The sequence below is a fragment of the Semicossyphus pulcher genome, unplaced genomic scaffold, assembly GCF_022749685.1.
Source record: "Semicossyphus pulcher isolate SPU_LCO1_2020_fin unplaced genomic scaffold, fSemPul1.0.p SCAF_25, whole genome shotgun sequence".
NCBI lineage: Eukaryota > Metazoa > Chordata > Actinopteri > Labriformes > Labridae > Semicossyphus > Semicossyphus pulcher.
Genome location: NW_027211699.1, coordinates 374199 through 388843, shown reverse-complemented (window position 1 = coordinate 388843; position 14645 = coordinate 374199). Strand labels below are relative to the sequence as shown.

General features: G+C 43.7%; 1 protein-coding gene across 1 annotated transcript; it reads left to right on the top strand.

Annotated features, from left to right (window-relative positions):
• Positions 1 to 366: 366 nt before the first annotated feature.
• On the top strand, positions 367 to 13358 carry fbxl20 (F-box and leucine-rich repeat protein 20). Its single transcript, XM_069676155.1, has 15 exons — positions 367 to 680; positions 4284 to 4345; positions 5184 to 5238; positions 5395 to 5469; positions 5606 to 5700; positions 5807 to 5875; positions 5958 to 6053; positions 6271 to 6397; positions 6922 to 6996; positions 7239 to 7369; positions 7881 to 7941; positions 8056 to 8100; positions 8186 to 8242; positions 8362 to 8574; positions 10120 to 13358. Exons 1-15 carry the CDS (start codon positions 639 to 641, stop codon positions 10225 to 10227), a joined length of 1311 nt encoding a protein of 436 aa, XP_069532256.1. The 5' UTR covers positions 367 to 638; the 3' UTR covers positions 10228 to 13358.
• The last annotated feature ends 1287 nt before the right edge of the window (positions 13359 to 14645 follow it).

The window sequence follows — 14645 nt, the reverse complement described above, 5'->3', positions numbered from 1 at the left end:
ATTTGCCATTGATGATGTCAGAATTTACAATGGCCTGGTATCTAACTTATTAAAAATACATGCTCTATTTTTCCCTAATTCCTGTACCCTCTTGCCAGGTTTGCGTACTTCGTGGGCTGCAAAAAAGGTGGGCACCCCACTTTGCTGTTTATCTTTACCATAAGCTTACACGGGGCCCGCACAGTGAGCTTTGGTTAAAAGACCAGCCAATAAGTAAGTAGGGCAGTAGTTTCTGTGTTTGGGCAATACATGCCTCGGCGCAATTTCTTTATATTTATTATTTCTAAGTGATGTAGGCGTAGTACCAGCTCCATTTTAGGCTGCCAGATCCTATTCCTGTCGGTCTATTGTGTGGATGGATGGAAAGCTGTATAGGGGGAGGAGGAGGTGAGGGCGAGCAGAGCAGATAAGAGAACTGGCTTATTGGCTGGCTGCTGCCTGTAGCCCATATTTTACCAGAATCAACCGAGGGTCTTGCCGTTTGTGTTACAGGCCGAAAAACAACGACATCGCAGCCTAGGAGCTACCGAGAGGACGGTAGCATGATAGTCGTAGAGGGGAAGCGGACGGAAGAGGGCCCGTATCTGCATTTTACTTCGCCTGCACCGAATTCATTGAGTCGGTAACCAGCGTCCAACATGGGGAAGGAAGTAAACGGTGTTTCACGGAGTCGGTTTGAGGTGAGTTGACCATCAATGTAACCTGACAGCCACTGCCACATGTTCAATGTAGCTTTTAGACACATTAGGATTTGGGCCTGCATCATGAATGTCGCTGTATATATTGAAAACTGCGCTCATGGTGATGCAGCTCTTCCGCAGTCAATGTTTGGGATTAGGTCAAACGCTGTTGTTTTGTTAATACAGTAGGCTATAGCTTAGGCCTGGCATGTCGTATCATCGAGCCCACAAGTCGGCATTTTCCATTAACCCTGTCGTGTTTTTTAATCAAGGCATAGATAGGTTTTAAAGGTCCTGAAATGTTGTCCACCTTCCCCTATGCGCCGTCAAAACAAAGACACCGAGGCTATCGTAACAGAGCACGCCGAGGACAGCACCGCCACAAATTATCTTATTTATAAGGAAAGGGAACTTGTTGACTGCAAAAGAAGCTGACGCCTTTCATATAACTCCCATTATACCTGCTGTTGTGATTTTATTTTATACGGCTTTTGTTCGGTTGTCTGAAGAGCTGGATTGTATTATGGCATATCCATGGCCGCTGCGCTTGTGGGGGCCTTGGGGTTGTGTCTGCTACATGCACCCCATATTAGCACAGCAATATCAACAAATAGGCCGAAGCTACCACATTGTAACCCACACCATAACCGTTGGGCCACTGATAGAATAAGGGCAGCATGTATACACACACACATAAACTACGGCGTTGTTCTGCAACAATTACCATTAACTTTGTTTCAAAGCCGCAAACGTAGCTGAATATTTTGGTGAAAACTTGTTCTGAAATACTCTGTATCCGGCCAGTGACATTGGGCGGTGTAGCCTGAGCACTTGGTGTTGTTTAATCCCCAGCTAGCGTGGGATTTGTGTCTGGTTTTATTTATTTTTAACGGTGCAACAGCTGACGACTCAGAAGATTCAGCCGTTACCTTCTGGCCCGACAGCTGCGGTAGAGCTGCCTGTCAAGGTAACTGGATTTCGGAAGTGAGAAAACAGGAAGTGGGTTGATTTTGCCTTCAAAATAATAGCAAACATTAGTTCGTCGTTGTTGGGGGGGGGCCCCGTCCAGTAGCTTTTTGTGAGAATTGTTATCATCTATCTATTTTATTATTTTCATTTTAAAGGCCTGGCTCTGTCCTGTGTGTAATTATAACAATTCTGACGAAATGCTAATTTTAAACACTTATTATTTTACCAAGTCTCAGACATTTACAGACAATACATTTTACGACTAGCACAATAAGTGTGATACAGTCGAGTTTAGCATACTGTAAATTTATTATCAAAGAGTCACCATGCTGTCCATCCTCAAAAGGCTTTTGTTATTTAAAGATTACAAACAAATGTTGATAAACTGCACATTCATTACTATGACCATTATAATTATCCCAAGTCAAAGTGGTTTTTAGTGTCACATTATTACATGCACTGTCCTGATTGTTTGTTTGTTTTTTTGAGGGGAAGAAGATGCTATTTTTGACATGTTTATAATACATTCCCCTTGCATTTTGTAAACCTACAGGCTAGTTTATTCATAAGTTACATGACCTCTGTAGGTATAACAGAGAGACTGAGAAAGCCTCAGATCAAAAGTAATAACTGTCTGTCATAAGAACATACAGCAAAGTGTAAAAACCCGTTACCAGCCTGTATATTCTGCTGAGAGTTTTATTTTGACAGGCATTGCCAGAAATGCTCTCTTTCGTTCTCTCTGGCTTTACTGCTCTGCGGTAGATACTGATCTGTTGTATACCAGCTCTTAACAAAAGACTACAGCACTGAAAAGAAGACTGGCATTAATGAAGCCCAACAGAATTTCCAACTTAAAAGGAATATGTAAATAATAACCATAATGAGATTTAAATTACCACTGTTATGTATAATTCGGTTTATTGATGTAAGGGTTGTAGAAGCATAACACAAACCTTTAGGCAAAGACAGTCTTTTAATTGCTGGCTTGTTCCTTGAGTATTTGATGTATCACTTGTCCTTAAATACATTCGTGTAGCAAAGGATGAACTAAGTATCTTACCCATTAAGCCTCGGATTTAAAATCGCTTTATAGTGTATATCACAGTTATAAGTGTCCGACTGATCTAATTTTAATCTGAGGATAAGGTCATATTAGGAAACAACATGAAAAAAGTGTTCTAAAAATATACCCACACTTTGTTTTGCTTTACAATGATCTCTAGCTGGAGGTTACAGCTTACCCAGCTTTACCTCCTGCCAGGCCTGCTTCACTGACTACAGCTGACCAGTGGAGAAAACATAATGCTCACATTCATGCAGCATCAGGTTCATTTCATGTTAGAGTACAAAAGGGGACAGTGTATGCCCGTTGACCATGCGCATCTGGTTCTTTGGAAATGGCCCTGGATTATTTGGCCAGAGAGTTGCGCCGTGGAAAGCGAGTTGTCAGAGTCAATTTGCCCCAAATCCAAACGCGAAATGTCTGTCCCTTCTTACTCCCTCAAAATTTTACACATCTACGCTGGCAGGCAGCCTCTGAATAGACAGCTGTGTGTGTGTGTGTGTGTGTGAGTGAGTGGAGTTAGTATGTTTATCAGAGACATAGAGAGGCTTTGACCCAGAGCTGACTGGATTTTTAAACAGGCCGACCTGTCAGGTTTTTTTCTGTTAGCTGATGAATAGGATTGTTTAAGTGCATCAAAATCTGAAGCGATTGTGAATGTGGTTTTAGCTTTGACACCCATTATCAAAATATCACACAGTATACTCTGTTAGGACCCATTTATTATATCTTTTATTTGTGTGTGTGAGTGCAAATAAGGACTTGCAAATTGCAAATTCCTTGTTGATGTTGTCCCAGATGTTTGCTTCTTGTGAATAACATGTGCCATCCTGCACTTTTTATTTACACACTAAAGCCCCCGCCCCTCAATTACCCTGTCCCTGGTTTAGATTTATCTTTCTAAATCTATGGAGGAAAAGGATTGGGCCAGATGTTGCTTCATTTGTCTTGTGACTGTGTGGAAGCCATCAAATATCATCGTCTCAAACTGTTGCATTTTGCTAGGATGATTTTTCGCACATCATGGGAGTCGTTAATAAGTGTGTGTGTGTGTGTTTCTAAGTAGCTTGATCTGAAAAAATGCCGATTTATTGTCTCTGAGGCCTTTTCTGTGGATTACAGGCAAGCATTTGCACTCACATGGCATGCAATAATTTGTGTGGAAATCCATTAGCTGTTTGCAGAAGCTGGAGCGATTTGTGGATATATTGTATCTGATTTCTGTTTATGCTAGTGTAAAACTAACAGTGTTAAACAACACAGGAAGTAAGGACAGAAGATAACACATCAGCAGAGGACATCACAGTTCAGAAGTCAACGTTACAAAGTCCATTTTCCTGATTTTTCTCACAAGACACAAAATCCCATCTCATGTGCTGCTTTATCTTCTGTCACCCTTTGTGTTTCAAAGACTTGACATTAAATCAATCCCAGCTGAAGAGATAACCATCATTCATCCTTGCGTCTGAGCTGGGGCCACTCGTGAGTGAGCTGAGTGGATCGAGGGGGCCCCAGCCACGTTACAACAGGCTGCAAGCACTAATATTATCCCTCTGCACCCTTTTCAGATGTTCACAAACAGCGACGAGGCAGTCATCAATAAGAAGCTGCCCAAGGAACTGTTGCTACGGTGAGTGACATTTCAAAACACTTCAATCAGACGGACTGCAGGGCTTTTTGCGAGCAAAAATGGCATGTTGCCGACCCCGCACTCAGTGCTTTCACTCCCGATCAGCCCATTCATTCATACATAGACGCACAATTTGCCTCGCACCACCCTCCTCCCTCTATGACTCTCAAACACAGTCATACACTTAGCCTGTCCATGTCACAATCATATGGGCTACTGTATACCAACTTGCCCTTAAGCAAACATTTCAGCTTAACTAACCAACAGGATGCCAGCGTCCCGTCCTTCCCCGCCCTTTCTCTGCTTCCCCAAAGCTCAAGCTGTAATTAAATACAGATGCTTGAGGCTATGAAGCAATCAAATTGATTTGAGGTTAAAAAAAAACTGAAGAGCCCCTGAGCAAACAGAAAATGAAGGCCATAACTCAAGCCTCGGCCTCTCTGGCCAAGTTGCCTCTGCTGCGGCTGCTGACTCTGTGCTGCCTGCCGGGTCCAGCGCCCTGATTTGTGAGGCTGCGCTGGGACCTGCTGCGTCCCTGCTTCAATCCTAACACAGTTTCTGCTGCATTGAGGGTGAAATGATTCGTATACAGCTCTGTTCTTAAGAAAAAATATTGCCTGTCTTCTGCGAGAGGACCCAACTTTGAGTAAACACGTCTATCCCGCAAACTGGGTAAACACATCTAACCCGCGGACAGTCAAAGACAATATTAGCTGATCTGCTCGCACCCCTGTGCTGTGAGTGGAAGCAGACGCAGCGGTGAGTTGAGGGTGATGTAAAGAGAAAGCTTCTGGCAGCGAGGATCAGGGTCCCTAAACAGTCCCCGTCTTTCTTCCAGAATCTTCTCCTTTCTGGATGTGGTGACACTCTGTCGCTGTGCCCAGGTCTCACGGGTGAGTCTGTGTTCACAAGGTGTGTGTGTATGCGTGTGTGCGTGACTGTTCCTGTTTGTCCATGTGTTTTAAGTGTGCGTTCCCCATGTGTTCGTTGTACTGTATGTCCTGAAAAGTAATGACACTAAACATGCGTTTCTCCCTCCCTGCTCTCAGTCCTGGAACGTTCTGGCTTTGGATGGCAGCAACTGGCAACGCATCGACCTCTTTGACTTTCAGAGGGACATTGAGGTGAGGAAGTCTGGTCACTTTAACTGTATCTTCAATATGCTGTGCACCTTTACACTTCACTCTTTTTTTCCCACATTTCTTAAAATAAGGCAGAGGAGCAAATCCAACAGGCTGAGTGTGTTGTTTGTTGTTGCAGGGCCGGGTGGTGGAGAACATCTCAAAGCGATGTGGGGGGTTCCTAAGGAAGCTGAGTCTGCGGGGTTGCCTGGGTGTGGGTGACAGCGCCTTGAGGTGAGTTTGGCGAGGAACTTAAACTGAACTTGCTGGCTCTATGAAATATAGAATTGATTTCCGTTTGACTGCCAACACATAAATATATGTCTGCTTATTTCTGTAGGACTTTCTCACAGAACTGCAGGAACATCGAGCTGCTCAGTCTAAACGGCTGCACAAAGATCACAGACAGGTATGTGCGTTTACCCAGGATGCAATGCAACAGAATGCCGCTTTTGCTTTGTTAAACTACTCAATGTCTTGCTCTCCTCCAGCACGTGTAACAGCCTCAGTAAGTTCTGTCCAAAGCTGAAGCACCTGGACCTCGCCTCCTGTACCTCAATCACAAACCTGTCACTCAAAGCTCTCAGGTGTGTGGCCTCAATCGGATGTTATCCCTCATTGAGTTTCTCTATTAGTATATTTCAGACATGTGATAATACTGTATATGCAGATTGTACACAAGCTTCTTTAACACAACATCAGGATGATTTCCCCATCATCCCTCTCATTGCTGTTTTCTTTTGCAATTATCTCCTCACGTTTTCCCCGTCTCTCACCTGCCCCTTTCTAATTTCCTCCTGTCAGTGAGGGTTGTCCCCTGCTGGAGCAGCTCAACATCTCCTGGTGTGACCAGGTCACCAAGGATGGCATCCAGGCCCTGGTGCGTTCATGCCCTGGACTCAAAGGCCTTTTCCTCAAAGGATGCACACAGGTATGATGGATGGCAGGTGCAGACAAGGGTTGATGGTGTTGAAGGTTTAATTCAGTCTAAAACTAAAAGTGAAAGCGGCTTGTTTTGTTGATCTGATTCCAAAGTTTCTGTGGCTTAACTAGACACTTAAGTAGGCTCTGCTTTCTCGCATGTTTCGTCATATGTACTTATCACACCAACCACCAAGTTCCTCTTATTTTCATTCCACACAGTTGCAGCTACTGCAAAGTGCATCACATCCTGTGCAACAGAGGATGTTTCTGAGGAAAGGCATGCCAAACGCTGTTTACAGTATTTGCGAACGCCTTCATAAAGCGCCATCCTGTTTCATGAACTGTCAAAATAACGGTGTGAAAAGACAGCCGTGTTTTTTTCCTCAGATCATTAATCAAAGACAAAACAAAGCGCCGTGTTAGCCAGGAAGTGTTTCTAACGTATTGAACGACCTTTTATATCAGCAACAGTGAAAGTAGAAGTAGTCAGACAATGAGTAAAATTCTTCCCTCTGTTCATCTCTTCCACAGCTAGAGGACGAGGCTCTGAAGCATATCGGGGCTCACTGTCCAGAGCTGGTCACACTCAACCTGCAGACGTGCTCAGTAAGTACAGTAACAGTTACTGTTTGTTCTTTTGCCTCTTCTCCACAGAGCTTTCTCAGATGTCTTTCATTAACTGACTCCTTAATTGGCAAATGAATATCTGTTAAGTCATACATTGGTTGCTTTTTATGTATAGCTGCAATTGACTACAGAAAAGTGAGCATGTTTCACCTCTCTGGGTTGTGGATTGTGGATTGAGGCGACCACACATACAAACACACACTTTCTCTCTGTGTGAGCAGCAGATCACAGACGAGGGCCTCATCACAATTTGCAGGGGTTGTCACCGCCTGCAGTCGCTGTGCGTTTCGGGCTGTGCCAATATCACAGACGCCATCCTGCACGCGCTGGGACAGAACTGCCCGCGCCTCAGGTGAATTTACACAACCTCAATATGAAGTAAACTGTGCACCACTTCCTAGACCCTGTCAGGACCTTTAAATACTTTTTCTTCTACTTTTTATATTTAGTCTTTGAATGTATCTGAACATCCGACTGTTTTACTGTTACCATGAGTCATTATCCACCTAAACCTGAGAAGTGATCTCACTTTAATGCCTCATTACAAGCGTTATCTCCGATTGATTGACAGGCTTTATTTTGAAAGGTTCATGTAGTGCCTTGTTTTTGAAGACTTTTCTACAATGGTTGAAATTGATCAAGATTTAAAGACCCATTTTTAATTAAAATCATGCATGGATGCGTTTCAATTTCTGTAAATTATAATTATTAATTTGATTGTTTTATCCTTTTGTATAGATGACTTGAATAATTAAGATTGTGGAGAGGAATGAATCAAACCATACTCCTGTAGATACAGTTTAAAGCCCATAGGTAACATACTGTAAGTGATGTCATTGTATAACTCTCTGCTCCTCCCTCAGAATATTAGAAGTGGCTCGCTGCTCTCAGCTTACAGACGTGGGCTTCACTACATTAGCAAGGGTGAGTGTGGCATAAAGCTCTTCTTTGCATTGACTCTTCGCTTACTGATTCAGATGTCTGAAGTTCGCTCCCAGAAATCATAATCTCCCCATTTGTTGTCTCCTTCTGCTGCAGAATTGTCATGAGCTTGAGAAGATGGATTTAGAGGAATGTGTGCAGGTAAACAAACAATCCGAGCTCCACAGATAGTTGTTCTTGTACGGAGACTTCACTTGTGACATGTTTGTGCTTTTTTTTCTGCCAGATCACAGATGGAACGCTCATCCAGCTGTCTATTCACTGCCCTCGTTTGCAAGTCCTGGTGAGTGTGATCCTGTCTCTAAAGCATATTTTTGTCTAAGCAGCATTTACACGCAACAAGTCACAGCTCATCTAAGCACACAGTTGAGTAATGGAGCCCCCTCCTGTGTGAACCTGTAGAGTCTCTCTCACTGTGAGCTGATCACCGACGATGGCATCAGACACCTCGGCAGCGGCCCCTGCGCTCACGACCGTCTGGAGGTGATCGAGCTGGATAACTGCCCCCTGATCACAGACGCCTCCCTGGAGCACCTGAAGAGCTGCCATAGTCTGGATCGCATTGAGCTCTACGACTGCCAGCAGATCACCCGCGCCGGCATCAAGAGACTAAGGGTGAGTTGTGTGGGCTAGTAAGAATGAGTCATCTCTGATTCATATGAAGAGTCTACGTAAACATCCATTGTGTGAACTTGCGCATGTTACTCTGGGGCCAAGTTGAATTCTTCAAGTCACATCATAGTGCTATCCTCATGAACCCACCTAGTCCAGGCAACTTTATTAAAGGTTCCCAGTCTTTTAACTTCTAGTAGCGCCACGAGCAGTTCTGACTTGCTCCATACATTTCTGAAAAGGGGTTTCTCGCTATTTCACAGATCAAAAGGTGGCAGTAACAAGAAGTCAGTCTTGAAAAGCTTGGAAGAAGAAAGAGAAATACTTTCAGCACTTATATTAAGAGCTTAAAGGGCCAGTTCGATTTTCAACCTCAGTCCTATCACGCTATTATGGGGAGCTAATGCCCTTATGGTAGAAAACAAATGCAATATTGCTCTGTGTCTTTGGAGGACGCTATCCGCTTCTCCAATGGGCCCTGGAAAACCTCCACCAGACTACGTAAAACGCGTCATCTGGCGGAGGCCAGGGAGCTCGCTAAACTACACTACCTCAATCTAGGACGCCTGCCTCCAATGTCATGTCTCGTACGTCAGGTTTGAAATGTAGACTGCAGACCGAAACAAGGAGCTGTTTGTACAACTTTCTCTCCAGCTATGGCGGCAATTTCAAATATTATTGCTTCAAACACCAGCTTTGACTGGCTTTTTCCAGGGGCGCATTGCTCCTTTAAGGAGGAAGTTCTCTAAAACAACTTATTTGTTTTAGAGAAAACTCCTCAAAGCACTTAGGTGCCATAGGTTACACATAATGATATGCGTAGCGTCACCCCGTCCATTTACGGGATTGGCTCCTTAGGTTTGTGACGTCTCAAACCTGCCAATCTGAAAACGTGTTGTTCAGCCTGTCCTTGGTAAACTGCAGTTTAAAAGCAGACAGGCCCAGCCATGCAGATGACTGCTTATGTTGTCCCTGTCTGTTTTGCAGCGCATGAAAAACACCACATGGAGATGTTTACAAGGTTAAACTCTTGATTTTCACTGGAGGGGGTCTTTAAGTGGAACACGATAAGAAGTGTGACTGCAGTGGATCAACTCTCACATATGCTTGACAAAGAAAGATTTCTTTAATACAGATATTCACTTGTCCTGTGATCCTGATAAGCTACAGAGGAGAAAGTTCTCAGTAGATGTCAGCCGATGATTCATACATTTTGTCCTGATTAAACTCAGGGGTTGGAGTCACAGATCCACCCACGAGAAGTGATGAATCCAAACTTTAGTGTGAAATACAGACTGTCTCTTGACAGCAGTGAGTGTCCACAGAGAACTGTGCTCATCAGCTTCATGCGTGTCTTTAATGTTGATAGAAATGAATCCAGAACATGTAATGAATCACAGACTGACTGGGGGAGTGTGGAAAAGTTTTGACAGTATTTAGGGGACTTCACATAAAGATAAATACAGATGTATTTCTGTACCTAATGCAGCTTTCCAAGTATCTGTATGATCCATTAACACTGTCCATCTGTTTTCCTTCTCTCCACAGACCCATCTGCCCAACATCAAAGTGCATGCATACTTCGCTCCCATCACTCCGCCTCCCTCCGTCGGGGGCAGCCGTCAGAGGTTTTGTCGCTGCTGTGTCCTGCTATGATGTAAAGACAACAACCCCCTCCCCCTGTGTCCCTAGTACACGCTCCCCACAGCCCGTCACTTGACCCCTGACCTGCTGTCCCCCTCCTGGCCCCCTCTGTCAGAGAGTACATGCTGGTGTGTCCCCCCCCTTTGGAGCTGCAGAGAGAGGGAGAGAGCCAAATAACGCTACAGGGTCTCGGGTAATTTTCCCAAAAACAGTCCCGAATCTCGCCACCACACAGTCACACAAAAGGCTTTTACACAAGCTGATGGAGCTGATATGCAGACACATGCACAGACAGATTAAGAGGAATGTCTGAACATTCCTGCTCGGTGTTCAGAGGACGAGCCAGTATTACAAAGAGGGTTATGTAAAAATCAGATGTGGTCGCCACTGATTTAACTCTTCATCAAATGAAGTACGAAATAAGTTTTTATAGCATTACACGAAAAGATCTTCAAAAACTCTTTAGCACTTTGAGACAGAACACAGTCATACAGAAAAGGTTAAAACATCTTTAACCTCTCTCATATTCTTCCCCCGGTGTTGAAGGTCACGTAACAGCTACCTCCAGACAAGAACTGCACTCGAGTAAGACCCGTGTTCGCTTTGCTCTGCAGGCTGTTCATTTCGAAAAGGGGAAGCAATGCAGCCGGTCAACTGCCGACGCCCCAAACACACACATGGAAAGCGGCAGGAAGCATAACGAGATGAGAAAGTGATTTATTTTGTTTGTTTAAAAAAAAAAAAGCATCTATTTGCACTTACAGTAAAGCAATGACAAGACACTTTACAAAGACGGCCATCTCTCAAATGTAAGACATGCGCACACTGAGCTTGCAGCACCTGAAGCCTCGCCTCTCTCTGTCTCTGTTACAATCAGAAGCTTCAACGTATCGAAGAAGACAAAAGACAAAGTTTAATATTTTTCTAATAGTGGACACCAATTAAGACTTACAAGTGGGGACTCGAGAAGATGCCAAATGTTGCATGTAACACCTCTAGTTTTTTAAAGTCTAACTGTAAATATTCGAGGACTATGTAGTCAGAGAGTCGGGACTGCTAAGCAACAGGAGATGATGTGAGGTTGTTGTCGATGGAACTATGGCGAAGCTCACACATGCTCGTTAAAATACGGATGTGTGTAAGAAGCTCTGGACTGAGCCGGTTATTTATCTGACAGAGGAACTGATGCCGGCCTGTGAAAGCAGCTCATTTGACAGAAGAAGAAAAAAAAAAGGTCTGACATCACTACATGAATTCTCGCTCAGACCCGGACAATGGAAAGAAAAAGCCAACTGAAAACAATCAAAGTAATTCTATTTCTCAGTTGGTTTGTTTTCATTTAGCCGCTTTGATTTCATTCAGTCGCTCTTGTGTTCACGCCGGTGACGGTTTCCGAGGACGAGGAACTGGCGAACCACACGCGGTGAGAGTTGACGAGGACGTGCCCTGACGTCACAGTGGCATCGGCGACTCCTCAACTCCCATGAGGCCTTGCAGGGGACGGAGTGACGGAGTTATTACGCCCTGCCACCTGTGACCCCCCCCCCCCCCTGTCTGTCTGGGACCAGTTGTGCTGCTGGAGGTAGAGACCGGATCAGACTGGTTGAGTCACTGCGAAGAGGAATCTTGAATCTTGAGCACACGACTCTGGCCTGCTGATACAATGGAATGATTTTCGTCACGATGGAGGGCTGCCATTGACTTCAGCCCCCTGCCCTATGAAGTATTGAAGCCTTTTCTTATGGATTATCTTCTCCTGCACTTGCACCTGCTTTATTCTGTCTCTTTCTTCCCCTTTCATTTTTTAAATGTGTCTTTTACTGCTTTTCTTTCTGGTTTCCTCTGGATCTCTACCGTTTCTCTTCTTTTGCTTTTCTGTTTTGGTGTGGTTTGGATTGCGCCTGCTTTGTGTTTGAAGTCATGAGTTCAGTGTCTCCAAGTTGAGTTTGAGTCCTCTTCCAGTCCTCAGTTTTGATCTGATGGTGTTTGTGTTTTTATTAAGAGTTTATTGTTACTAAATGTCCAGAGTGTAGCCTTTGTCTAGGGGAAGTTGTGGCGCCAGTGCAATTGTAATAAATGTTAAGTTGGACTTTTTAAATGTGAGTGGAGGAGGAGGAGGTCATGATGTATGTATAATGAATGTTTCCATCAAGGAGAAGTTCCTCGAGATGGCTGATCAGGCATTGTGTGCCACTTAAGCAGAATCCAATTTTCTCCCTTCAGCGTGCTTTCCTCATCTTAATTTTAATGCCTTGCTTTTTGAAATCGCCCTTCCCATAATGCACCCTGCTCAAATACAAGGCCGAAACCCAGTGTGGAATGTTGATCGCTCTCAAATGTCCCCCCGTTCTGCTTTAAGATGCACGCCAACAGGCAAAAGACTCTATGATGACTCCATTCAGTTTGTGATTTGACAGCTACGGCAGGCCGGATAATACACGCTGAGATGAATCCAGTGTAATCCAGCCTGATCTGTTTTGTTTGAATGGGGGTTTAAGGGGGGATTAGGGAACAACTAAGAGTCAAAATGGCGGAGATATCTAATGTGCTCTGTCACTGTGCTCCGGGGTTAAGACGGTTAACTGGAGGGGACAGGATTTATAATAGGAATCTGGTTGTAACACCTTCTTCTACACAGCGCGGGCGGCACAGGCTGAGTCATCAGTGTAGCTTACAACATGTGCTTTCAATGCAAACACTTTAAATGGATTACAGGTAATAATAGTCAACCCACTCCTGATGGTTTTATGTGTACAAAGGAATAACCTGTCATCAGTCATTTCAAGGTACAGAATACACTACAGTCTCAACAAGGCAAAACAGCAGGCTTATTCTTCATCACAGTGTTTCTTCTGTCACACTTTACACAAGTTTACACAGTCGAGCTAATACAAACTCGATCCGTGTGTTTCATACAAGTCGCGTCCCAAACACTGGAGTCTGGTAGAGGATCAGGACAGAGCGCGAGAGGTGAATCTACAGGTGGTAGATGAACGCCTGAGAAATTTCAAAAACAACTTTGACAATGACTGTAGTTCATATAATTACTGTAAATCTCTTCCTTTTCTTTTTTTCATTTTTTTTTTTTTTTTTTTTTTTTTTTACAATTAACCGATATAAATGAATATGTACGTATGAATAAATATATACCTATATTATTAAGACTTGTCTGGGTTTCTCTCTGGTGTTATGGTGGTCATGCTTTGTCTGAGCAGCAGGTGGCAGCAGCGAGCTAGATGTGACGCTTCCTGCATCACTGCTCAACTCAAAGCTTTTCAGTTCAGCTTTTCTAACAGAAGCATAATGGGATAATCCACCAGTTTCAGTGATTGATTTTTATAAAAGGAAATAAGAAAAATTAAATTAAATGGCATTATTGGTTAGTTATATTCCAGTGTCCCAGATATCACATATTTTTTTTCTTTTCCTGCTGTGAAGTGGCAAAATGTTTTTGGCTAAAAGGCTTTAACAAAAGACCCAAACTGGACACACCTCACTTTAACACACCTGGATTATGCTATTTTACAGCCTGTGGGACTAATTTTTATGAACAAGCAGTGCTACTGTTTTTTTTTATGCCTTTACTGATAGAGAGAAGACAGTGGATAGTGTTGGAAACAGGGGAAGAGAGAGTGGGGACGACGATTTACCCACTAAACCGGTGCCCCCTCCTTTCTATTCATAGGAATCAAATTCGTTTATAAACTGTTTGGTGGAAGTTGTAGCATTATTACAGCAGCTGTGGCTCAGAGTTAGAGTAGGTCGTCCTCAAATTGGATAGTTGGTAGTTGGATCCTCAGCTCCTCCAGTCTGTGTGCCGACGCATCCTTGGGCAAGATACAGAACCCAGAATTGCGTGAGAGTGAGGCAATGATTAGCTGATGAGTGGCCTTAGCGAATGTGTGTGAAAGGGTGAATGCTGACATGTAGTGTGAAGTGCCTTGAGTGCTCAGAAGACTAGAAAGGTGCTGGACAAGTGCAGCCCATTTACCATTTTGGTTATTTATCATTTGTGTTCATATTGGTGGCAATTTTCACTGCACACCACTTTTTAATACTGTAGTACTGTTTAATGTGTTGAATAAGATGTTTGATTAAAGGTAAAGGTCTGACTGGGGTCCTGTTTTTCTCTAAATAAGGGTCAATAAAGCCGATAGAAAACCATCAGCGGACATGCTGCACTTCAGCTGGGCCTGTAGAGAGAGGGGCCTTGCAGTAAGTAAGATGTAACTACAGGACGTGATTGCAGAGATTCTTGGTGTCTTGCAAGATTAAAACTGACATGGGGGGGATAGATGATGAGTTTAATGAATAGGTTTGCACATTTTTTGATCCCCTCCCAATACACTTTTAATGTAAGAAAGGATTATTTGAAGATGATATGAGGCTTCATCCGTCTGAAGTACTTCTTTTTCATGTATTTTTCAGTG

Excerpts from the sequence above, each read along its gene's own strand:
- fbxl20 (XM_069676155.1), top strand. The coding sequence starts at position 639 with ATGGGGAAGGAAGTAAACGGTGTTTCACGGAGTCGGTTTGAG. Across the intron at positions 4,346-5,183 it reads CCCAAGGAACTGTTGCTACG|AATCTTCTCCTTTCTGGATG; the intron begins GTGAGTGACATT and ends TCTTTCTTCCAG. Across the intron at positions 5,470-5,605 it reads ACTTTCAGAGGGACATTGAG|GGCCGGGTGGTGGAGAACAT; the intron begins GTGAGGAAGTCT and ends TTGTTGTTGCAG.